The sequence below is a fragment of the Grampus griseus genome (genome assembly GCF_964374135.1).
Source record: "Grampus griseus genome assembly, chromosome: 6".
NCBI lineage: Eukaryota > Metazoa > Chordata > Mammalia > Artiodactyla > Delphinidae > Grampus > Grampus griseus.
In genome coordinates this window covers 26,985,636-27,011,966 of record NC_139000.1, presented here as the reverse complement: position 1 = coordinate 27,011,966, position 26,331 = coordinate 26,985,636, and the positions used below count along the sequence as shown (strand labels likewise).

Here is a 26,331-nt window from a genome sequence, read left to right as displayed (position 1 = left end):
TGTTTGTAGTTGCTGTTGTTTTTGGTGTCTGCCTCCAGTGGCTAAGGTTGGTTCAGTGGGTTGTGTAGGCTTCCTGGTGGAGGGGGCTGGTACCTGTGTTCTGGTGGTTGTGGCTGGAGTTTGTGTTTCTTGTGTGTAAGACCATGTCCAGTGTTGTGTTTTGGGGTGTCTGTGAACTTATTTTGATCTTAGGCAGCCTCTGTGCTGATGGGTGGGGTTGTGTTCCTGTCTTGCTAGTTGTTTGGCATGGGGCGTCCAGCACTGGAGCTTGCTGGTTGTTGAGTGGAGCCAGGTCTTTGTGTTTAGGTGGAGATCTCTTGGAGAGCTTTTGCTGATTGTTATTACATGGGTCTGGGAGGTCTCTGGTGGTCCAGTGTCCTAAACTTGGCTCTTACACCTACGAGGCTTAGGCCTCACACATGGCTGGAGCACCAAGACCCTAAAGCAAGCCTCCCACAGACCTTCCCGAGGGTATCTTGTTTACAAGAAAACGGCAGGAGGAAGAGGCATAGCTGGGACTGCGCATTCTCTGTCAAATCACCAAGCTGAATTCCTGTATCCTGTGTTAGACTAACTTCTGTTATTTAGCACTCTTCTTTGTCATTTTTTTCTCTATGTTAATTACTTAGATTAAGTCACTTAGACTTAAAAATGTATGAGAAATAAATTGCCTTCTCGTTCTATTTCATGTCTGATATGTTCTAGTCCTTCATTTTTGATATGTTTTCTTTAAGCACTTTTCAAGTTAAAAGTTCCATAGATGTTACAATTTTAGTTAAAGGTGAAATTATAATCTTTATAGGAGGGACATGATGATTTCTTAATGAGTGTTTGTTGAGTGAGTCATTGATGGAATTTTTAAAAGGTGACTTGTGTTATAGAGCAGGAATGGCTACTTAGGGCACCACTGGTCTGATCTGCTTACTTGTAAGTCTACTGAGCACAATAAACAGTTGTTCTTTTGCCCTGTGGCTATTTAACAATTGAAACAAGAACTGTTTTCTGTTTAAAATATTAGCATATTGTAGATATACTTTAGAAATACAGTAAGTCCCCTACGTACAAACGAGTTCAGTTCTGAGAGCTTGTTCTTGAATGCAACTTGTTTGTAAGTCCAACAAAGTTAGCCTAGGTACCTAACTAACAATTGGCTATGTAGTACGGTACTGTAATAGGTATATAATACTTTTCCACAAATAATACATAAAAAACACACAAAAATAAAGAAAACATTTAAAATCTTACAGTACAGTACCTTGAAAAGTACAGTTGTACAGTACAACAGCTGGCATACAGGGGCTGGCATCAAGTGAACAGGGAAGAAGCGTTACTGACTGGAAGAGGGAGAGGAGGTGGGAGATGGCAGAGCTGAAGGATCGTCAGCAACAGGAGGTGGAGGGCAAGCCGCAATTCCACTCAGGCCTGACGTTGATGGCAGAGGTTCTGGTTCCTTGCTTGATTTAATTCTATCTACCCTCTTGAAAAAACGATCCAGTGGTGTCTGGGTAGTCGCTCTTTTTTTTTTCTCATCGTAGATGACAGTGTAGCCCTGGATTGCATTCTGAATGGCTGCTGCAACCTTTGCGTACCGTTCTATATTCGGGTCCTGTGCCTCAAAAACTAACAGTGCCTCCTCAAATAAAGAAAATCCCCTTGCCATTTCCTGTATCATGAATCTCTTCAGTTCTTCGGTTACTTCTTCTTCCTCTTGTCTCTTCGTCTTTTCTCTGGGCCTCCAATTGCATCAGGTCTTCAATACTAAGCTCCTCGTGTTGCACAGCAAGGAGTACATTGAAGTCGTCCTCTTGCAGATCTAGCGCCAGCTATTCGCTGAGGGTCACTAAGTTGCTGAAGACCTCTTTGGACTCCTCATCCACCTTCTCAAATCCACGAAAATCATGAACAAACTGTGGGCAAAGGTTCTTCCAAACCCCAGTCGTGGTGATGGCCATAACCTCATGCCAATCAAAGTTGATATTTTTTATGACCTTGTAGATATTACAGTCCTTCCAAAATTGCTGCAGGGTTGTTCCTGATCCGTCACTCGCCTTTACTGCCTGATGAAAAGTATGATGTAAATAATATTTCTTGAAAGTTGGTATAACTCCCTGGTCCATAGGTTGGATGAGCAACATAGTATTTGGTGACAGATGCACTACTTTGAGGTTGAGATGAAAGTCATCCATGAATGGGGGGTGGCCCGGAGTAGCAAAAGAATGTTGAATGGGATGTCCTTTGCCAAGCAATATTTCTCTACCTCTGGGATAAGGTGCTAGAAAAACCAGTCCTGGAAAATGGCCTGTGTAACTCAGGCTTGGGGTTATTACTCTTCCACACAACAGGAAGAGAGCCTTTGGCTGTGTGTTTAAGGATTCTTGGGTTCTCTGAATGATAAACTAAGAGAGGCTTCAGCTGCATATCGCCGGAAGCACTGCCACCAAACAACAGAGTTAGCCTATACTTTGATGCTTTATAGCCTGACATCAGCTTTTCCTCCTTACTGATGTAACTTCAGTCTGGCATCCTCTTCCAGTACAGTTCTGTCTCATCCACAATAAAAAACCTGCTTGGGTAAATATGCATCTTCATCAATAATTTCTTGAAGTGTTTCAGGAAATTCTCGAGCGGCTACCGTATCTGCACTTGCTGCCTCGCCACTTAGTTTTACGTTGTGAAGGTTGGCTCTGCCTGAAACTGATGAAACCAGCCATGGCTGGCATTAAAAGGTGTGCCCTCTGATTCTTCGCCGTGTTTCTTCTTCAAGTCTTCATAAAGGCTTTTAGCTTTCTCTTGAATCAGCATTAAGCTGAGCAGGACTCAGCGCTGATGCTGATCCTGCATCCACACACTGAGAGATTTCTCCATCTCCTCCATCACTTTTCCACACTTCTTCAATATTATTGTTGACATCACCAGCATAGCAGACTTCGTGTTAACATGATCTTGTCCTTGTTCTTTAGAATCGTGCCGATGGTTGAACGATTCGTGTTATAAGAACGAGCGACATCTACCATCTTTTCGCCTCACTCCACTCAATTATTTTACTTTTGTTTCCGTCCTTATCGCTTGGCTCTTCTTAGCAGTACCAGCTACATCACTGCTGCTTTTAACGCTTGCTCCCAGATATCTGGGGCTTGAAATAAAGATACTGTACTACTGTACTCTATACAGTACTGTGCAGAAAAGTACACAGAATACAACCACTTGTAGAGGACGTATGCGTGTGATAATGTATGCCAGACACGTGAACTAACTTATGTGATTGGACATGGGAACGCACGTTCACATCTTTGAAAGTTCGCAACTTGAAGGTTCAGATATAGGGGACTTATGTATCTGATTGATGCAATAAAGACTTATTTATTAGAAATAGCAGTAATTACAAATTTTAGACCATATGCCATAATGTCACATAGTTGAATATAAAAAGTCCAAGATTGGGACTTCCCTGGTGGTCCAGTGGTTAAGACTCCGTGCTTCCACTGCAGGGGGCACAGGTTTTATCCCTAGTTGGAGAACTAAGATCCCGCATGCCCTGTGACACAGCCAAAAAAAAAAAAAGAAGTCCAAGATTGCTCTTGTGATAGTGTAGCCTTTTAACTCATGTTGAAGATAGTCTTGGTGTAGAGAATGAAAATGGGGTCGTGTGTATTATTTTTGTTTTGTTGATTTTTTGTTTGAGTATTTTGAGCATTCATTACTGCTAAAGTGAAACCAAATCTCCCTGTCTTAATCTAATCTAGAGTGGATACCAAAATATTTTTATTTTATTTAAAAATACATTTAAAAATTGCTTAGGTGTAGCTTTGTTTTTTTCCCCCTGGCACCTAGCCAACTTCCTGGAAATTTGTTCTATATTTAAAGAGAGACTTGTATACAGGCTTTCAAAATGTTATATGAACTTTAAAGATTTTATATAATACCAGTCATTTTTAAAAAGCTTTTTACTACTTTTAGATAATTTATTCCTTTGTCTCAAACTATTTAATTATCAGATGATTCTTTGATTTGATATATTTTGTGGTTTGCCTCCTGCTAATTTTTTAACTGTTAATAAATGATTTAACTCAGGCCTACTGTTTTTTTGTTAATAAATTTATTTATTTATTTTTGGCTGCATTGGGTCTTCATTGCTGTGCACGGGCTTTCTCTAGTTGTGGCGAGCAGTGGCTACTCTTCGTTGTGGTACGTGGGCTTCTCATTGTGGTGGCTTCTCTTGTTGCGGAGCACAGCCTCTAGGCCCGCGGGCTTCAGTAGTTGCGGCATGTGGGCTCAGTAGTTGTGGCTCATGGGCTCTACAGTGCAGGCTCAGTAGTTGTGGCACACGGGCTTAGTTTCTCCATGGCATGTGGGATCTTCCCGGACCAGGGCTCGAACCTGTGTCCCCTGCATTGGCAGGCGGATTCTTAACCACTGTGCCACCAGGGAAGTCCAGGGCTACTTTTTATTATGCTGAGTGTCAGGGGGTAACAAGATGAATGATTCCTGCCATCTAAGGACTGTTACAATTTGAATATTATAGCCTTTATATATTATAAAGAAAAATGTCTAAAGAGCTATGTTGAAGTATAGGAACCAGTTGTTTTAGTTGTACAGAACCATCAGAATTTAGTCTGAACTGAGAATATTAAATAAAACAAAACTCCCAAAGTCAATGTATATGGTAGTATTTAAGTGCACCTTGAAGAACAGGAAGGAATTGGTAAATGGAGTTGAAGAAAGAGAGGGTGCTTCAGGCTGAACAAACCATTTCATCTTACATTGGGTCCCTGAAGCAGTGTTTTGGCAAACAGGATTTCATATTCCACAAATACTTTTAGGAATTCAGACTTTATGAGCCATGAATTACAATAAGATTAACAACTTCTTTTAGCAGAGATAGAGTACTTCTTTCTTGCAGTGTATTCTGTATCAAGATAAATGTTCTGCTTTAAGCACAAAATTGTCTGCCAGAGAATATTTTAGGAATGGGGGGAAAAAGTGCTGTGTTTTCCAATCAACACTACTGTTAAATTGTTGAACAGGTGTTTGGAACAAATGAGGCTTCAAAACATAATTCACCTGAGGAGGAATGAATTATTCTTAAACTAACATCACAATTTAATTGGTTAAAACTTAAACTTACTCAACTAAATTGAAGAACAAGCTTCATATTCTTTTAGCCGTATGAAAATAAGTTTTTCCTTAACACGAGTGAATCTGTCTCCTTGAGAGCAATGACCTTTCTCTGTATAGGTTGCAGTTTATGCACAAAGGGGCACAGGTGAAGATGTAAGTGGGATTGAAATGGTGTCCCTTGCTCAGCTACTAAGGTCCCTTTTCTAATTCCTTTTCCAAAGACAAAGGCACTCTACCTAGAGAAGCCCAAAACCAGAAGTGATTATACACTTGCTTAATTTTGTTGGTGAATTCAGCACTTAGCTTCTAGACTAGTGTAGTCACAAATTAGGAACTCAGTGAATACTTTTTGCATTTATAGAGTACTCAGAAGTACAAAATTTATATTCCCCTTTGATTATGACTTTTTGGCAGATTATTTTATGTGCTTCATGTGATTTTAAAAAATTGACTTTGGGACTTCCCTGATGGTCTAGTGGTTAAGATTCTGTGCTTCCACTGCAGGGGGCACGGGTTTGATCCGTGGTCAGAGAACTAAGATCCCACATGCTGCATGGAGTAGCCAAAAAAAAAAAAAAAAAAGATTGACTTTACCCAATCTGTGGTCTTCTTGCAGTCAAATTCCATGTTTATATGGATAATTCCATTTGTTGTGTTTTATCAAATTGTTATTGCTGATATTCTGGATTTTAATTTTTGTTCTTCTGATTCCACTCATGTATTAAAATATTTAAATTTTAATTTCAGGTATATTGTATTTTTTTGCCCCCGTGACCTTGTTTCCCAGGGATATTCATTCCTACCTGTTCAACTCTTGGCTGTGGGAATGAAGGAAGTGACCAGAACTTGGAAAATAGTAGGTGGAGTCACCCATGCTAATAGCTATTACAAAAATGGCTGGATAGTCATGATAGCTATTGGATGGGCCCGAGGTAATATTAACAACATGTGTTCATAAATATTCTGTTATTGGTGTACTACAACTACTGAACAATTCTCTAGTTAAATTAATGGGGACCACATACTTTAATAACAGTCTTTTTTGGAAGATGGAAGCCTTGTTTCTGTTGGCTGGTAAAGTTAATTCAGAACTGGCACTATTCACTAGTACTAGTCATCAGCCATTCTTTTGAGCCTGATTGTCTTAAAAATAGAATATTTATTATTGGTTTGATTAGAAGCCATAACCAGAGGGATTTGTAGTTAATGTGTAGCCACCACCATAAATAAAACAAGTTTACGTAAGAAATTATGTAGCACATGTAATTAAAAAACTTTGCTCTGTTTTTTTTTTCTCGCTTTTTTCATCCTGAATAACCTGAAATAGTAAATGTGATTGATTATGGGTTCATGTTCACTCTGCATTACCTACCTTTATTGTATGTTGGAACTGAATAAATTTCTCAATCTGTTGTTATAGTGTACTGCCCCTAAAACTAAAATTAGGAAAGGAAGTGATAAAGCAGAGAAGTTTATTTTTTCAGGTCAGAAACAAACCTCTAGCCACATCTCTGTCTGAGGGCCCAATTTTAACCTTATTTGTAGTACAATAGACAGTTGCCATGAAAGAATTGTAATTGTCTCTGTATAATAAATGTATAAGACAACTTTTTTCTCCCTCCCAAGAATCATATTTTGGAGTTGATTTTGGAATTTTAGGTCAAAAGATAGAATTATGGCTTTATTTCATATATTTTCTCAAGAAAATTGGTTAAGTATTCTTGTTTTATCTTGTTCTTTTTAGGTGCAGGTGGTAGCATTATCACGAATTTTGAGCAGTTGGTAAAAGGCTGTTGGAAACCAGAAGCTGATGAATGGCTGAAGATGTCCTAGTGAGTTGGTATAGACTGTACTGAGACTTAGCATTTTATCCTTAGATCTTACCAGTTTATTTAAAAATACATTTTGGGATCTCTAAATGTGGATGAAACAAACAAACAAATAAATAAAAGGATAATGGGAAGAAAACCAGGAAACCTAAGTTTTTCAAGAAGTCTGCTCTCTTAAATGTAGCTTTTAAACTAAATATTGATTCCTTTTTCTGTGGGTTCCTCCTCTTAGAAAATAAAACCAAACAAAAACTCTTGGATTGTTGTAGAACTGTGGGAAGAGTGTGTATTTATGTAGCAAGAACTACATAGGAAGAGAATTCTCTGGAATCAATTGCAGGCTCTTGGCATTTTCACTAATTTTCACCCAGATTTCAAATTATTCATAGTTCCTGGTAGTAAAATGTCAAGCTTATGGTAACAGTCAATACATTATCGTAAAGCCCTGTTAGTTGCTTTAAAAGTGAGAGGTGAATTTAACTATTGAGTTGGCCAAAAAGTGCCTTCGGTTTTTAAGTTAAAAAAAAAAGACACTTTTTTCATTTTTACCAAGAACTTTATTGAACAATGTATTCACCTTTTGTTCCACTACCTTCTGCCATTTTTCAGGCAACTTCATAATTACATCTTCCCAAAACTTTTTATGTTTTTGAGCAAAGAACTGTTCCAGGTGCCTTTTACAGTCTTCCAGGGAATTGAATTTTTTTTCCATTAAAAGAATTTTGTAAAGACCAAAGTAAATGGAAATTCGAAGGTGCAATGTCTGGTGAACATGGCAGATGAATCAGAACTTCCCAGCCAAGCTGTAACAGTTTTTGCCTGGTCATCAAAGAAACATGCGGTCTTGCGTTATCCTGATGGAAGATTATGCATCTTCTGTTGATTAATTCTGGACACTTTTCATCTAGTGCTGCTTTCATTTGGTCTAATTGGGAGCAGTACTTCTTGGAATTAATCTTTTGGGTTCCCGGAAGGAGCTCATAATAGAGGACTCCCTTCCAATCCCACCACATACACAACATCAGCCTCTTTGGATGAAGACTGGCCTGTGGTGTGGTTGGTGGTAATTTATTTCACTTGCCCCACGATCTCTTCCGTTCCACATTATTGTACAGTATCCACTTTTCATCGTCCATCACAATATGTTTTAAAAATGGAACATTTTCATTACGTTTAGTAGAGAATTGCATGCGGAAATACGGTCAAAAAGATTTTTTTCACTTAACTTATGTGGAACCCAAACACCAAAGCAATTAACATAACCAAGCTGGTGCAAATGATTTTCAACACTTGATTTGGATATTTTGAGTATGTCGGCTATCTCCGGCATGGTATAATGTTGATTGTTCTCAGTTAATATTTCGATTTGGTCTCTATCCACTTCAACTGGCCTGCCCAACCGTGGAGCATCATCCAGCGAGAAATCTCCAGCACGAAACTTCACGGTCCACTTTTGACATGTTCAGTCAGTCACAGCACCTTCTCCATATACTGCACAAATATTTTTTTGTGTTTCAGTTGTGTTTTACCTTTCTTGAAATAATAAAGCATAATATGCCAAAAACGTTGCTTTTTTTCTTCCACCTTCAATGTTAAAATGGCTACACAAAAATTCACTAATTTTGATAAGTCTTTTTTTAACTGCACACTGATGTGACAGCTGTCACATACAATCTAACAAAATTGTTTCGAATAAAGTTAAAGACAATTAAGTGCTGCTAGAGCCATCTGCGGAAGAAACTGAACAAACCTTTTGGCCAACGCAATACATATAAAAATAAGAAAAAGATTAGAGGAAATAACCCATTCTATGCTTGTACGATGCAGACTACCTTTTGCACCTATTTAAGAGAATCTAATCATTAGGTGTTCTCTAAAGACACTGACCCAATCTTAAATAAGTCACAAATATATCCCTGATGCACCTGAAAATGAAATAGAGAAATACAGTTACTATTCCCACAATTCAATAAGGAAAGCCTTAGGATTTAGTGGCCATAATAAGCAAGGTGAGGAAGTCTTCATGTGAAAATAAGCTCGTTAGAATGGATTAAAAATGAAGGTTGAGAAGCAGTATGAATGATGAAGTATATGTTTGAGTGAACCGGTAGATTTCAGGATGTTTACCTTGGAGTGTACCCTTAAAGCTTAAATGATGTAGTTTAGAAATAGAACAAAGGAGCTTTGATTGATCGTAAGTTATAAATAAAGCATTGGTGTTATTCAGGGGAAATTTTCCTCATTTTGAGTATGTGCTTTGAAACGTCTTCCATGAAACATTTCTTGGGACTGTAAAACTGAAATCAGATTGTGATTCTCCTGTGTTCAGAACCTTGCAGTGACTCCCCAGAAGGCCTGTGAGACCCTCCAAGATCTGTGTCTCTCCCGCACCTAATTTGCTCTGACTTCAGCTCTTACTGTTCTCTGCCTTGCTCACTGCACTCTGTCCTTGAGCAAGCCAGGTGTTGTCTGGTTTAAAACTAACTTCTCTCTCTGCCTAGAATCTTCTTCCTCAGGTGGCCAACTCCCTTATCTGCTTTGCTCAAAGGATTTTCTCAGAGCTTACCTTCTCAATGAGGACTACCCTGCTTAAAATTGCAACACTTCCCTCTATTTCTCCCACAGCATTTATCATATTTTATAATTTACTTATTCATTATGTTTATTTTTCTCTCCCTTTGGCTTTCCTCCATGCTTCAAAGAATACAAGAGGTGAAGTATAGGGATTTTGTCTTTTTTGATTGCTCTTATATCCTAAACACCTATCACACAGTAGACAGTAAATATTATGTGAATGAATGAATGATTAACAATTTGTCAAGTGAAATCATTGGGATCCATTATGATATTTTGTGTATGCATATATATATGTTTCCATATATTTATTACCAAATACTTTTGCATAGTGGAAAAAGCCTGTATGGTCTTAGAGAATACATACATTGTAATAAACAGGATGTTGGTAAAAATATGAATGTTAGAGGTGCTGACGAGGTCTTAGAGGAATTGAGGAACATGATACTGGAAACTGGAAGAAAGGTGATTTAGTTGTATGGCTGCAGTTGTGTGGAAAGCATAATCTGTAAGCATTGAACTTGGATATTTAGTTGAGTTTCAGAAGCAAAGTGTTGGCAGTCTGAGCTGGTTTCTTCTTGCTTCTTACAGTGAAGTGTGAGAGGAAAGAGTTGAATTGAGGGAATAACTGCTAAACAAAGAAACCAAGACTTGATGATTTGGGAAATTCTCAGCCTATACAGATTGCAAAAGATGATAAAATTAGGAGAGTCATTCTTAGGAAAAGCTTGCTGTGGAGAGAAAGTTAAGGGTGTGGCTGGACAACATTTGCTAGTGTTAAAAGAGATTAGGCGTGTGATTCATGGATCCATTCAGCTATCATAGCAGAAGCCTGGAATAGAGATGAGATTATCCAGGAAAGATCCGTGAAGGACCATCTTGACTGATGGCGTGGATCCCCTGTGTCATGCATAGGAAACCCAAAAGATTTTTGAAAGTGTTGTATCAGCAGAAACACTGCCAGGTTGGACTGAAAGGGACAGAGACAAGATGAAATAAAAGAAGTCAGACTCCCAAAATTCTACAGGTAGAAACAGGCTGATAAAATTTTTAGCTGTCGTATGTGCTACCATTCAGGGAAAAGGAAGAATGGGTTTAAGGTCGGACCTGCGGGCCTAGAAACCTGAGGCCAGACCCATAGACTGGAGTCACAGGTGCAAAAGCCAGAGCCATGAATGCAGAGATTAGAGCTGTAAACTCAGAGGATGGAGCCTCAGGCCACAGAAGATTATTCCTGGGTCTTGAAACCTAATGGAATTTGCCCTGCTGGATTTTGAAATTGCATAGGACTGTGATCACTTTCTTCCTTCCATTTTCTCTCTTTTGGCATGGGAGTGCTTATAGCTGCTACCTATGCTTATTCCACCATTGTATTTTGGAAGCAGATAGCTTATTTACTAGGTTCACAGGAAACTAATAAGTATAAGAATTTTCTGAATGCATTCTGATCTTTGTAATCAATCTCATTGACCTTTTCCTAAATCCCAGCCCTGCTCCAATCCCCTGCTTCAATTTATTGTTTACAGAATCCTTGCTCCTCAGATTCATTGCTTCTGAATTTATGCTCTAAGAGAACACAATCCAGAGTAGAATATGTGTATGCTAAGATGCCCATGATGAGGCACTATGGTTCAGAAACCAAACTATTAGAAACAGAGTAGCAAAAGGACATTAAGACAATGTCTTAATGGAATTAACTGTTTATATTTTATCTCATCCTTTTAAAAGTCAGTTTGGTGTACATTTTATGATACAGTTGTACATGTACATAATTTATAAATTAATTGACATATATTAAGGAGTGTCTTAAAACACTTTTACCACTAGAGATGCACACTCAAAAAGTTTGTGGACTGCTGTTCTAAAACAGGAATGCTGCCCAGTTATTGGTAGGCAAGATCCAAACCCCTGTTACCCAAACCTAACTGTTTTGAACTCAATCCTTAGCTTGTACTGATTAAACAAACTACTTATTTTTCATAAAGTGGTTTATAGGGGCTTTTAAATTTGTCATATTTTATACTGTGGCATTCTAAGAGTTTATTATTTATCTTTTTCTAGTTTTAAGCATAAAGAGCTAGAAAATGATCTGTTACTGAGATATACTTTATGTGGCAAATATATGACATGAAAGTAGTGCTTGTTATATGTTAATAGATAAACATATTATAGACTTTAAATTTTAATGTATTGGGTAATGTATTGGCTCACGCTAATATTTTGTGCTGGAGTTAGCTAAGTCATGTGCTGGAGCTGGCTCATACTGTTTTATGAGAGCCGTTCCACACAGCAGCCTGAAGTGGGCTGTGGGAGTACAGTTGGGCTTCTGTATCCATGGTTTCTGCATCAGTGGATTAACCAACTGTGGATCAAAACTATTAGAAAAAAAATTCCAGAAAGTTCCAGAAAGCAAACCTTGAATTTGCCATGTACTGATAACTGTTTACATAGTACTTATACTGTAATTACAACTGTTTACATAGCATTTACATTATATTAGGTATTGTAAATAATCTAGAGATGGTTTAAAGTATGTGGGAGGATGTGCATAGGTTATATGCAAATACTACATCATCTTATATCACGGACTTGGGCATCAGTGGATTTTGGTAAATGTGGGGGCTCCTGGAACAAATTCCCTGCGAATACCACGGGGCGACTGTATGTACACTGTGGAAATGAGGAAATGCTGCAAATCAGGGCTTTCTTTTCCATCCCCCATCCCACCCAAGGAACTTGGTTAGCACTATAAAGTTTTTCAGGGCTAACGTACTTTTCCCAAATCATGCTGTGGAACGTGGGACTTTCAAATCCTTTGTGAAAAAGTGTTATGTGGTCAATTAGGAAATATTACATATAGAAATGTACTCTCTTTATCAGAAAGTCACAGTATGTATGAACATTCTAAACTTTGATACTTTATGCTGTGAAGAAAGGTATCTAACTTTATGTAACTCAGCATTTCCAAAACTTTATATTTACAGAACTCATTTTTGTGTTACATCTATTAATAACTCATTAAATTAATATTTTGAGAATACTGTTTGAGAAATATAAAGATAAATAATATTTATTACTTATTGAGTTAAAATGTGTTTTATTTTCAGCCCTGCCAAGGTAACCCTGCTGGGGTCAGTTATCTTCACATTCCAGCAAACCAATCATCTGGCAATATCAAGGCATAATCTTATGTTCCTCTATACTATGTTTCTTGTGGCCACAAAGGTAAGAGTTCAAAGTAGCAATAAAGCAGTATTACAAATTCTGTGTAACCAAAATTCTGCATAAGGCAAGTAATGGAAAAATTTATTTTTTATTATAGTCTAAAAATATCAATTTTGGGGAGTTATTCAGCACATCCATGACTTACTGAAACATAGCTCTTCTATGATTCCTCATTTGATTTATGCTGAGGCTATCAGGAAGGATCTGCAGATAACCTTGTAGTATTTACATTGGAGGCCAGAGAGGAGTGGAAATAGCCAAGGCTGATCAGAGACTGCAAAGTGTTGTGTCGTTTGTAAAATGAGGTTCTCGGAGTAGATGTTCTCTGAGGTTCCTTTAAACTTTAAAACTTTTATATGTTTATATTAGGACATATTTGTGGTCAGTCTCTTTAATTACCGTTGTCTGGTTGGATGCTTTATCCCTTCTTGAAGTTAGGAAATAGTATAAGATGGTATAAGACCATAGGTTTCAGAGACAGGCAGTCTTAAATTCAAATCCTAGCTTCGCTGTCTAATCCCTGAATAGGCAAGTTACTTAGTGTCTCTGAATCCTGATTTCCTCGTCTTCATTGTACCGATTGTTGATATGGTTCGAGATGACATATACCATTCTATGACTGTGTCCGACACATCTTATTTATTTATTTATATTTATTTATTTTTGGCTGTGTTGGGTCTTCGTTGCAGCACGTGGGCTTTCTGTAGTTGCGGTGAGCGGGGGCTGCACTTTGTTGTGGTGCACGGGCTTCTCATTGGGGTGGCTTCTCTTGTGGAGCGTGGGCTTCAGTAGTGTGGCTCGCGGGCTGTAGAGCACAGGCTCAGTAGTTGTGGTGCAGAGGCTTAGTTGCTCTGCGGCATGTGGGATCTTCCTGGACCAGGGCTCCCTTGCACTGGCAGGTGGATTCTTAACCACTGCACCACCAGGGAAGCCCTCTGACACATCTTATGAATTTTATTTCAGCTGTATGATGAGACTAATTCTGATTGATTATTCTTCTTCTTAAAATTTTTATATATTCACTATTCACGAGTAGACAATTGATTTTAAAATATTATTATTTAAGCCTAGAGAAATTTTATAGATATCTGTATCTCAGCCTAGATGTTTCTGACTAAAAACTTACCTATGAGATGCTTAGAAGGAAAACAGTATGTATTATATAAATTTATATCTTTGAAAGAACCAAATCACTGTAGGGATCATTTATTTTTATTCCAGTAGTCTCTGCAGTGGAGGTGATCTGTGGTTGTTGTACTTCAGATATCTGAGGCAAAATCTCTTCATATGTGTGTTCTTCTAACAGTCATCAGATTTTTTGTTTTGTTTTGTTTTGTTTTGTTTTGTTTTTTTGCGGTACGCGGGCCTCTCACTGTTGTGGCCTCTCCCGTTGCGGAGCACTGGCTCCGGACACGCAGGCTCAGCGGCCATGGCTCATGGGCCCAGCTGCTCTGCGGCGTGTGGGATCTTCCCAGACCGGGACACGAACCCATGTCCCCTGCATCAGCAGACAGACTCTCAACCACTGCGCCACCAGGGAAGCCCAGTCATCAAATTTTGAGCTGCATTTTTTTGTAACATTTTTACTGAGATATAGTTTACATACCATACAATCCATCCATTGAAAGTATACAATTCAGTGGTCTTTAGTATATTCACAGAGATGTGCAGCTGTTACCACAATTGATACTAGAACATTTTCATCACCCCAAAATAAACCTCATACCTGTTAGCAGTCACTTCACATTTTCCCTCAATCCCCTCAACTGTAGACGACCACTGATCTACTTTCTGTCTATAAATTTGCCTATTCTGACATTTCATGTAAGTGGAATCATGCAATATGTGGCTTGTGACTGGTTTCTTTCACTTGCATGATGTTTTTGATGTTCATCCATGTTGTAGTATGTATCAGTACGTTATTCCTTTTAATTGCCAAATAATATTCCATTGTGTGGGTATACCACATTTTATTTCTCTATCAGTTGATGGATTTTGGGCTGTTTTACCTTTTGGGTAATATGAATAATGAGCTATGAACATTCATGTACACGTTTTTGTGTGGACATATATTACATTCCTCTTGGGTGTATCATATAGGAATTGAATTATTAGATCATATAGTAATTCAACGTTTAATCTTTTGAGGAACTAACGGACTGTTTTCTAAAGTGGCTTCATCATTTTATGTTCCCACCAGCAATGTATGTGAGAGTTCTAATTTCACCACATCCTTAACCAATGCATATCTTTTTTATAGCCATCCTAGTGGGTGTGAAGAAGCAATTCATTGTGATTTTGATTTATATTTCCCTGATGACTAATGATGTTGAGCATTTTTTATGTGCTTGTTGGCCATTTGTATATTTTCTTTGGAAAAATATCTATTCAGATCATTTGCCCTTTTTTAATCATGGCATTTGTCTTTTTCATGTTGAGTTGTAAGATTTCTTTATGTATTCTGGATACTGGAGCCTTATTAGATTTCTGGTTTGTAAATGTTTTCTCCTATTCTGTGAGTTGTCTTTTCACTTTCTTCATAGTGTCCTTGGAAGCACAAAATTTTTAAATTTTGATAAAGTCCAATTTGCATATTTTCTCTTTTGTTGTGTACGCTTCTGGTGTCATATCTAAGAACCCATTGCCAAATCTAAGGTCAGAAAGATTTACCTCTGTGTTTTTTTCTAAGAGATTTATAGTTTTAGCTCTTATATTTAGTTCTGTGACCTGTTTTGAGTTAATTTTTGTGTATGGGATATCTAGTTGTTTAAGCACCATTTATTGAAAAGACTGTTCTTTCCCTCATTGAATTGTCTTGGCACCCTTGTAGAAAATCAGTTGACTGTAAATGTAAGAGTTTATTTCTGGACTCTCACTTTTATCCCATTCATCTCTATGCCTATTTTTATATTTGTACCATGCTATCTTAATTATTTCAGCTTTGCAGTAAGTTTTGAAATTGGGAACTGTGAGTCTTCCAGGTTTGTTCTTCTTTCTCAGGATTGTTTTGACCACTCTAGATCACTTGAATTTCCATATGAATTTTAGAATTAACTTGACAATTTCTGCAAAGAAGGCCAGCTTATGTCTTCATAGGGATTACATTGAATCTGCAAATCAGTTTGGGGAGTACTGTCATCTTAACAATGTTAAGTCTTATAATCCATCAACATAGATTTTAAAAATTTATTTAGGTCTTCTTTAATTTTTTTCAATGATGTTTTCAGTATATAAGCCTTACACTTCAGTTGTTAACTTTATTCCTAAGTATTTTGTTCTTTTTGATGCTATAGTAAATGAGATTGTTTTTTAAATGTTTTATTTTCAGATTGTACCTTGAAAATGTGTAGAAATAAAATTGATTTTTTATATGATCTTGTATATTGTAACCTAGCTGAATTTATTTATTAGCTCTAATAGTTTTTTTTTTTAATGGATTCCTTAGGGTTTTCTACAAGATCATGTCATTTGCATAGAAATAATTTTCCTTCTTCCTTTTCAATCTCCATGTCTTCTTATCTCATTTTCTTGCCCAGTTGCCCTGTCTAGAACTTCCAGCACAATGTTGAATAGAAATAGAGGGAATGAACATCCTTATCTTCTTTTTGATCCTAGGGAGAAAGCATTCTGTCTTTTACTAACAAGTATGATATTAGCTGAGGGTGTTTTATAGGTGCCCTTTATCAGATTAAGTTAGTTCCCTTCTCCTCGTTTGTTGAGTTTTTTTATCATGAAGTAGTGTTGGGAGCTATATAAATTTTGAGAGTTTCTAACTTTAAAGAAAATGAATGTGTGTTGTGGGTTTAGTTAGATTAACTGGTACTGGTATCTGTTAAATTTTTTGAATTGCAAGGATCAGTTTTTGTTGAAGGCCTAATTTGTAGCATAAAAATGATAGCTTTTCTTACAATTACTGCCAGACATATAGTTGTTTATTATAGCACCTAAATTTAAATACCATATCACAAAGTGATAATAAAAAGATATTTTAAAGTAGAATAACATACAGTATTGAACTTTTCTCATAGTATTCCTCAAATCTTCCTAATTAGAATATTATTCCCCTAACATTTTAGAATAATATTCTAATAATATTCTAATAATTTAGAATAATATTCCCCAACATTTTACTAAATATCCACCAACTTCTAAGCAGAATATTCATTTTTAGCTCATCCTTTTGCCCAGATTCCCTTTAGATTTATACTGATTTTTAAATAGCTTGTGATTTGTTTGAGTAGCTACTATAGTTTTTCATTTCTTAGGTATAAAATAATGGATTGACAGAATATACAGAGAAAAAATCGGCACTAATTATTTTTCTTTACCTTGCTTTTCTTGTATTATTTATATAGTTAGGAAATTTGCATTGTGTGTTTGTTTTGGATAATAATCCAGTGTTTTGACATATACAAAGGATGCTAATAAATATGATTCCTCTTTTCAAAGAGAATATCTCCCACAAGTAAGACAAGGGCACAGGTATCCATAATACAAGTATAAAAAGAGTAACAGAAAGTAAGTGCCACCAGTATTGCTCGACCTCTAGAATCTCTGTTGTCATCTCACCCACTAGAAGCTGCTCTGTGGTAAAACTCGGGTATTCTCACCCTTGAAATGTGCAGCCTAGCTATGGACTTGTGGCACCATCCCATGTAGACATGAAGTCTCCTCCCTGCCCCACGCCTGCCTATCTTCCTCTTGACACCCTGCCTGAGGATTCCAGTTAGTTTAGCTGCACCTAATGTCAGTCTCTCCCATTGGAGATGATTTGAGAAAAGTTTCAGAAGCATGGAATATCTTTTGGCTCCTCAGTGTAAGAAGTTATTGTGAAATAGATAAAGCAAAGGGAGACTTGAGTGGTCAAGAATGATTAAAACCGAAAAGAGGCTGTTGGATTTTGAAACTGAGGTATTTGGTGACCTTGGTAAAAGTAGTTTCAAATGGACTGTTAGAGAATAGAAAAAAGTTTTTGATAGACAGAGGTGAATAAGAGGAAGTAAAGACGAGGAGTATAAACTACTTTAAAGGGATTTAGAGTCTAAACAAAAACAACTTGGGAGGGGAGTTTGGCAGTATCCGATAAAGTTGAAGATTTATGTATCTTGGACTTCCCTGGTGGCTCAGTGGTTAAGAATCCACCTGCCAGTGCAGGGGACACGGGTTCAAGCCCTGGTCCAGGAAGATTCCACATGCCGTGGAGCAACTAAGCCCGTGCGCCACAACTACTGAGCCTGCGCTCTAGAGCCGGCGTGCCACAACTACTGAAGCCCACACGCCTAGAGCCCGTGCTCCACAAGAAGAGAAGCCACCACAGTGAAAAGCCCGCGCACCGCAACGAAAGTGTAGCCCCTGCTCTCCGTAACTAGAGAAAGCTTGTGCACAGCAACGAAGACCCAACTCAGCCAAAAATAAATAAATAAAATAAATTTATATTAAAAAAAAAGATTTATGTATCTTGTGAACTAGTAATTCCATTTCTAGGTATAACCTACATCAGTCTCCCAAGGTGTAATACAGAACCCAGCTTCATCAGGATCTCTTAAAAAATGTTTTAGCATTTAAGTAGTGTTTAATATTCATTTACTAAAAACTTAGGAATGAGCTCCTTTAAAATTAACAAAAAAATCAACTTTACTGAAGTATAATTTGCACATAATAAAATATAGCCTTTCTAGAGTTTCAGTAAATTTGTGTACCTATGTAACCACCACTACAACCAAGATATGGAATATTTCCATTACTTGAAAAAGTCCCTTGTGCTCTAATCAAGTACATCCCAACCACCACCCATGGCCCCAGGGTGGAACACCCATTTCCATGTAAGTGGGATCATATAGTATATATTTTTTCTGTCTGGCTTCTTTTGCTCAGCATGTTTTTGAGATTTATCCATGTTGTCGCATATTCCTTTTTATTGCTAAGTAGCATTATATACCACAATTTGTTTATGTAATTACCTGTTGATGGATTTTGGATTATTACCAGCTTTTGATTATTTGAATATGGTTATTATGCATAAAGCTGCTATAAACATGTTTACTTTGTGTGCACATATATTTTCATTTCTCTTGGATATATAGGAGTGGAATTGTTGGGTCACGTGGAAAGCTTATGTTACGTGATACAAGCTTAATATACAGAAATCTATTGCTTTTCTATACACTAATAATGAACTATCAGGAAGAGAAAGTAAGAAATCAATCCCATTTAAAATCTCATCAAAAAGAATAAAATACCTAAGAATAACTTAACCAAGCAGGTGAAAGACTCATATAACAATGATGAAGAAATTTGAAAATGATACAAAGAAGTGGGTCTGTTTCTGTTTTGTATATAAGTTCATTTGTATCATTTTTTTTTAGATTCCACATATAAGCGATGTCACCTGATATTTGTCTTTCTCTTGTTTCACTTAATATATTAATCTCTAGGTCCATCCATGTTGCTGCAAATAGCACTATTTCATTCTTTTTTATGGCTGAATAATATTACATTGTGTGTGTGTGTGTGTGTGTGTGTATGCACACACACATACAACATCTTCTTTATAGATTCATCTGTTGACGGACATTTAGGTTGCTTCCATGTCTTGGCTATTGTAAATAGTGCTGCAGTGAACATTGGGGTGCATGTATCTTTTCAAATTATGGTTTCTCTGGATGTATGCCTTGGAGTGGGATTGCAGGATCATATGGTAGCTCTATTTTTAGTTTTGTTTTTTTTAAACATCTTTATTAGAGTATAATTGCTTTACAATGGTGTGCCAGTGTCTGCTTTATAACAAAGTGAATCAGTTATACATATACATATGTCCCCATATCTCTTCCCTCTTGCATCTCCCTCCCTCCCACCCTCCCTATCCCACCCCTTTAGGTGGTCACAAAGCACCGAGCTGATCTCCCTGTGCTATGTGGCTGCTTCCCACTAGCTATCTGTTTTACGTTTGGTAGTGTATATATGTCCATGCCACTCTGTCACTTTGTCCCAGCTTACCCTTCCCCCGCTCCCCGTATCCTTAAGTCCATTCTCTAGTAGGTCTGCATCTTTATTACCGTCTTGCCCCTAGGTTCTTCTGACCATTTTCTATTTTCTTTTTTTTTTTTTAGATTCCATATATATGTGTTAGGATACGGTATTTGTTTTTCTCTTTCTGACTTACTTCACTCTGTATGGCAGTCTCTAGGTCCATCCACCTCACTACAGATAACTCAGTTTCGTTCCTTTTTACGGCTGACTAATATTCCACTGTATATGTGTGCCACATCTTCTTTATCCATTCGTCTGTTGATGGACACTTAGTTTGCTTCCATGTCCTAGCTCTTGTAAATAGAGCTGCAATGAACATTTTGGTATATGACTCTTTTTGAATTATGGTTTTCTCAGGGTATATGCCCAGTAGTGGGATTGCTGGGTCGTATGGTAGTTCTATTTTTAGTTTTTTAAGGAACCTCCATAGTGGCTGTATCAATTTACATTCCCACCAACAGTGCAAGAGGGTTCCCTTTGCTGCACACCCTCTCCAGCATTTATTGTTTGTAGATTTTTTGATGATGGCCATTCTGACCAGTGTGAGATGATATCTCATTGTAGTTTAGATTAGCCTGTCTCTAATGATTAATGATGTTGAGCATTCTTTCATGTGTTTGTTGGCAATCTGTATATCTTCTTTGGAGAAATGTCTATTTGGGTCTTCTGCCCATTTTTGCATTGGGTTGTTTGTTTTTTTCATATTGAGCTGCATGATTTGCTTGTATGTTTTGGACATTAATCCTTTGTCAGTTGCTTCATTTGCAAATATTTTCTCCCATTCTGAGGGTTGTCTTTTCATCTTGTTTATGGCTTCCTTTGCTGTGCACAAGTTAAGTTTCATTAGGTCCCATTTATTTATTTTTGTTTTTATTTCCATTTCTCTAGGAAGCGGGTCAAAAAGGATCTTGCTGTGATTTATGTCATAGAGTGTTCTGCCTATGTTTTCCTCTCAGAGTTTGATGGTGTCTGGACTTACGTTTAGGTCTTGAATCCATTTTGAGTGTTTTTTTGTGTATGGTGTTAGGGAGTGTTCTAATTTCATTCTTTTACATGTAGCTGTCCAGTTTTCCCAGCACCACTTATTGAAGAGGCTGTCTTTTCACCACAGTATATTCTTGCCTCCTTTATCAAAGATAAGGTGACCATATGTGCGTGGGTTTAGCTCTGGGCTTTCTATCCTATTCCATTGATCTATGTATCTGTTTTTGTGTCAGTACCATACTGTCTTGATTACTGTAGCTTTGTAGTATAGTCTGAGGTCAGGGAGCCTGATTCCTCCAGCTCCGTTTTTCTTTCTCAAGATTGCTTTGGCTATTCGGGGTCTTTTGTGTTTCCATACAAATTGTGAAATTTTTTTTCTAGTTCTGTGAAAAATGCCAGTGGTAGTTTGACAGGGATTGCATTGAATCTGTAGATTGCTTTGGGTAGTACAGTCATTTTTACAATGTTGATTCTTCCAATCCAAGAACATGGTATATCTCTCCATCTCTTGGTATCATCTTTAATTTCTTTCATCAGTGTCTTATAATTTTCTACATACAGGTCTTTTGTCTCCTTAGGTAGGTTTATGCCTAGATATTTTATTCTTTTTGTTGCAGTGGTAAATGGGAGTGTTTTCTTAAGTTCACTTTCAGATTTTTCATCATTTGTGTATAGGAAAGCAAGAGATTAATTTTGTATCTTGCTACTTTACCAAATTCATTGATTAGCTCTAGTAGTTTCCTGGTAGCATCTTTAGGATTCTCTTTGTACAGTATCATGTTATCTGCAAACAGTGACAGCTTTACTTCTTCTTTTCCGATTTGGATTCCTTTTATTTCTTTTTCTTCTCTGACTGCTGTGGCTAAAACTTCCAAAACTATGTTGAATAATAGTAGTGAGAGTGGGCAACGTTGTCTTGTTCCTGATCTTAGTGGAAATGGTTGCAGTTTTTCACCATGGAGGATGATGTTGGCTCTGGGTTTGTCATATATGGCCTTTATTATGTTGAGGAAAGTTCCCTCTATGCCTACTTTCTGGAGGGGTTTTATCATAAATGGGTGTTGAATTTTGTCAAAAGCTTTCTCTGCATCTGTTGAGAAGATCATATGGTTTTCCTCCTCAATTTGTTAATATGGTGTATCACATTGATTGATTTGCATATATTGAAGAATCTTGGCATTCCTGGGATAAACCCCACTTGATCATGGTGTATGATCCTTTTAATGTGCTGTTGGATTCTGATTGCTAGTTTTTTGTTGAGGATTTTTGCATCTATGTTCATCAGTGATATTGGCCTGTAGTTTTCTTTCTTTCTGACATCTTTGTCTGGTTTTGGTATCAGGGTGATGGTGGCCTCGTAGAATGAGTTTGGGAGTGTTCCTCGCTCTGCTATATTTTGGAAGAGTTTGAGCAGGTTAGGTGTTAGCTCTTCTCTAAATGTTTGGTAGAATTTGCCTGTGAAGCCATCTGGTCCTGGGCTTTTGTTTGTTGGAAGATTTTTAATCACAGTTTCAATTTCAATGTTTGTGATTGGTCTGTTCATATTTTCTATTTCTTCCTGGTTCAGTCTTGGAAGGTTGTGCTTTTCTAAGATTTTGTCCATTTCTTCCAGGTTATCCATTTTATTGGCATATAGTTGCTTGTAGTAATCTCTCATGATGCTTTGTATTTCTGCAGTGTCAATTGTTACATCTCCTTTTTCATTTCTAATTCTATTGATTTGAGTCTTTTCCCTTTTTTTCTTGATGAGTCTGGCTAATGGTTTATCAATTTTGTCTATCTTCTCAAAGAACCAGCTTTTAGTTTTATTGATCTTTGCTATCGTTTCCTTCATTTCTTTTTCATTTATTTCTGATCTGTATGATTTCTTTCCTTCTGCTAACTTTGGGTTTTCTTTGTTCTTCCTTCTCTAATTGCATTAGGTGTAAGATAAGGTTGTTTATTTGAGATGTTTCTTGTTTCTTAAGGTGGGCTTTTATAGCTATAAAGTTCCCTCTTAGAACTGCTTTTGCTGCATCCCATAGGTTTTGGGTCGTTGCGTTTTCATTGTCGTTTGTTTCTAGGTATTTTCTGATTTCCTCTTTGATTTCTTCAGTGATCTCTTGGTTATTAAGAAGTGTGTTGTTTAGCCTCCATGTGTTTGTATTCCTTACAGATTTTTTCCTGTAATTGATATCTAGTCTCATAGCGTCGTGGTTGGAAAAGATACTTGATAAACTTTCAATTTTCTTAAATTTACCAAGGCTTGATTTGTGACCCAAGATATGCTCTATCCTGGAGAATCTTCCAGGAGCACTTGAGAAGAATGTGTATTCTGTTGTTTTTGGATGGAATGTCCTATAAATATCAATTAAGTCCATCTTGTTTAATGTATCATTTAAAGCTTGTGTTTCCTTATTTATTTTCATTTTGGATGATCTGTGCATTGGTGAAAGTGGGGTGTTAAAGTCCCCTACTATGATTGTGTTACTGTCGTTTTCCCCTTTTATGGCTGTTAGTATTTGCCTTATATATTGAGGTGCTCCTATGTTGTGTGCATAAATATTTACAATTGTTATATCTTCTTGAACTGATCCCTTGATCATTATGTAGTGTCCTTCTTTGTCTCTTGTAATAGTCTTTGTTTTAAAGTCTATTTTGTCTGATATGAGAATTGCTATTCCAGCTTTCTTTTGATTTCCATTTGCATGGAATAGCTTTTTCCATCCCCTCACTTTCAGTCTGTATGTGTCCCTAGGTCTGAAGTGGGTCTCTTGTAGACAGCATATATACGGGTCTTGTTTCTGTATCCATTCAGCTAGTTTGTGTCTTTTGGTTGGAGCATTTAATCCATTTACATTTAAGATAATTATCAATATGTATGTTCCTATTCCCATTTTTGTAATTGTTTTGGGTTTGTTATTGTAGGTCTTTTCCTTCTCTTGTGTTTCCTGCCTAGAGAAGTTCTTTTAGCATTTGTTGTAAAGCTGGTTTGGTGGTGCTGAATTCTCTTAACTTTTGCTTGTCTGTAAAGCTTTCAATTTTTCCGTCAAATCTGAATGAGATCCTTGCTGGGCAGAGTAATCTTGGTTGTAGGTTTTTCTCCTTCATCACTTTAAATATGTCCTGCCACTCCCTTCTGGCTTGGAGAGTTTCTGCTGAAAGATCAGCTGTAAGCCTTATGGGGATTCCCTTATGTGTTACTTGTTGTTTTTCCCTTGCTGCTTTTAATATTTGTTCTTTGTATTTAATTTTCGATAGTTTGATTGATATGTTTCTTGGCGTGTTTTTCCTTGGATTTATCCTGTATGGGACTCTCTGTGCTTCCTGGACTTGATTAACTATTTCCTTTCCCATATTAGGGAAGTTATCAACTATAATCTCTTGAGATATTTTCTCAGTCCCTTTCTTTTTCTCTTCTTCTTCTGGGACCCCTATAATTCGAATGTTGGTGTGTTTATTGTTGTCTCAGAGGTCTCTGAGACTGTCCTTAGTTCTTTTCATTCTTTTTTCTTTATTTTGCTCTGCAGTAGTTGTTTCCAGTATTTCATCTTCCAGGTCTCTTATCCGTTCTTCTGCCTCAGTTATTCTGCTATTGATCCCTTCTAGAGAATTTTTAATTTCATTTATTGTGTTGTTCATCTCTGTTTGTTTGCTGTTTAGTTCTTTTAGATCCTTGTTAAACGTTTCTTGTATTTTCTCCATTCCATTTCCAAGATTTTGGATCATCTTTACTATCATTATTCTGAATTCTTTTTCAGGTAGACTGCCTATTTCCTCTTCATTTGTTAGGTCTGGTGGGTTTTTATCTTGCTCCTTCATCTGCTCTGTGTTTCTCTGTCTTCTCAGTTTGCTTAACTTACTGTGTTTGGGGTCTCCTTTTCGCAGGCTGCTGGTTCATAGTTTCCGTTGTTTTTGGTGTCTGTCCCCAGTGGCTAAGGTTGGTTCAGTGGGTTGTGTAGGCTTCCTGGTGGAGGGGACTAGTGCCTGTGTTCTGGTGGATGAGGCTGGATCTTGTCTTTCTGGTGGGCAGGTCCACGTCTGGTGTTGTGTTTTGGGGTGTCTGTGACCTTATTATGATTTTACGCAGCCTCTGTGCTAATGGATGGGGTTGTGTTCCTGTCTTGCTAGTTGTTTGGCATGGGGTGTCCAGCACTGTAGCTTGCTGGTCGTTGAGTGGAGCTGGGTCTTGGCGTTGAGATGGAGATCTCTGGGAAATTTTCGCTGTTTGATATTACGTGCAGCTGGGAGGTCTCTTGTGGACCAGTGTCCTGAAGTTGGCTCTCCCACCTCAGTGGCACAGCCCTGATGCCTGGCTGGAGCACCAAGAGCCTGTCCTCCACACGGCTCAGAATAAAAGGGAGAAAAGAAAGAAAGAAGTTAAAATAAAATGAAATAAAGTTATTACAATAAAAAATAAAAACTAATTATGAAGAATAGAAATTTTTTGGACCTCCCTGGTGGCGCAGTGGTTGAGAGTCCGCCTGCCAATGTAGGGGACACGGGTTAGTGCCCTGGTCCAGGAAGATCCCACATGCCGCAAGTGGCTGGGCCCCTGAGCCGTGGCCGCTGAGCCTGCGTGTCTGGAGCCTGTGCTCTGCAACGGGAGAGCCCACAACAGTGAGAGGCCCGCGTACCGCCAAAAAAAAAAAAAAAAAAAAAGAAAATTTTTTAAGTAATAAAAAAAAAAAAAACCCGACAGACAGAACCCTAGGACAAATGGTAAAAGCAAAGCTATACAGACAAAATCACACACAGAAGCATACACACACACACACACACAAAAAGAGAAAAAGGGAAAATATATATATATATATATATATATGTATATATATATATATATCGTTGCTCTCAAAGTCCACCTCCTCAGTTTGGGATGATTCGTTGTCTATTCAGGTATTCCAGAGATGCAGGGTGCATCAAGTTGATTGTGGAGATTTAATCCGCTGCTCCTGAGGCTGCTGGGAGAGATTTCCCTTAGTCTTCTTTTTTCGCACAGCTCCTGGGGTTCAGCTTTCGATTTGGACCCGTCTCTGCGTGTAGGTTGCCTGAGGGCGTCTGTCCTTCACTCAGACAGGACGGGGTTAAAGGAGCAGCTGATTCGGGGGCTCTGGCTCACTCAGGTGGTGTGGGGGGAGGGGGTTAGTAACGGTGCGGTATACGGAGCGAGCCTGTGGCGGCAGAGGCCAGCAGGATGTTGCACCAGCCTGAGGCGCGCCGTGCGTTCTCCTGGGGAAGTTGTCCCTGGATCCTGGGACCCTGGCAGTGGCGGGCTGCGCAGGCTCCCGGGGCGGAGGAGGTTGTGTGGATAGTGACCTGTGCTTGCACACAGGCTTCTTGGTGGCTGCAGCAGCAGCCTTAGCGTCTCATGCCCGTCTCTGGGGTCCATGCTGATAGCCGTGGCTCGCGCCCATCTCTGGAGCTCCTTTAAGCAGCGCTCTTAATCCCCTCTCCTCGCGCACCAGGAAACAAAAGATGCAAGAAAAAGTCTCTTGCCTCTTCGGCAGCTCCAGACTTTTTCCCAGACTCCCTCCCCCTCCCGGCTAGCTGTGGCGCACTATCCCCTTCAGGCTGTGTTCAAGCTGCCAACCCC

The 26,331-nt window shown here is 38.1% G+C and overlaps 1 protein-coding gene across 3 annotated transcripts in view; it reads left to right on the top strand.

Annotated features, from left to right (window-relative positions):
* TMEM38B (transmembrane protein 38B) overlaps positions 1 to 26,331 on the top strand; it is a 110,571-nt gene that overhangs the window by 72,786 nt on the left and 11,454 nt on the right. For all 3 annotated transcript variants that reach the window (XM_082656394.1, XM_082656392.1, XM_082656393.1), the window contains exons 3-5: positions 5,866 to 6,050; positions 6,863 to 6,950; positions 12,629 to 12,746. In XM_082656394.1, coding sequence (XP_082512520.1) covers positions 5,866 to 6,050; positions 6,863 to 6,950; positions 12,629 to 12,746 — 391 coding nt within the window. The remainder of the gene's footprint in view (positions 1 to 5,865; positions 6,051 to 6,862; positions 6,951 to 12,628; positions 12,747 to 26,331) is intronic.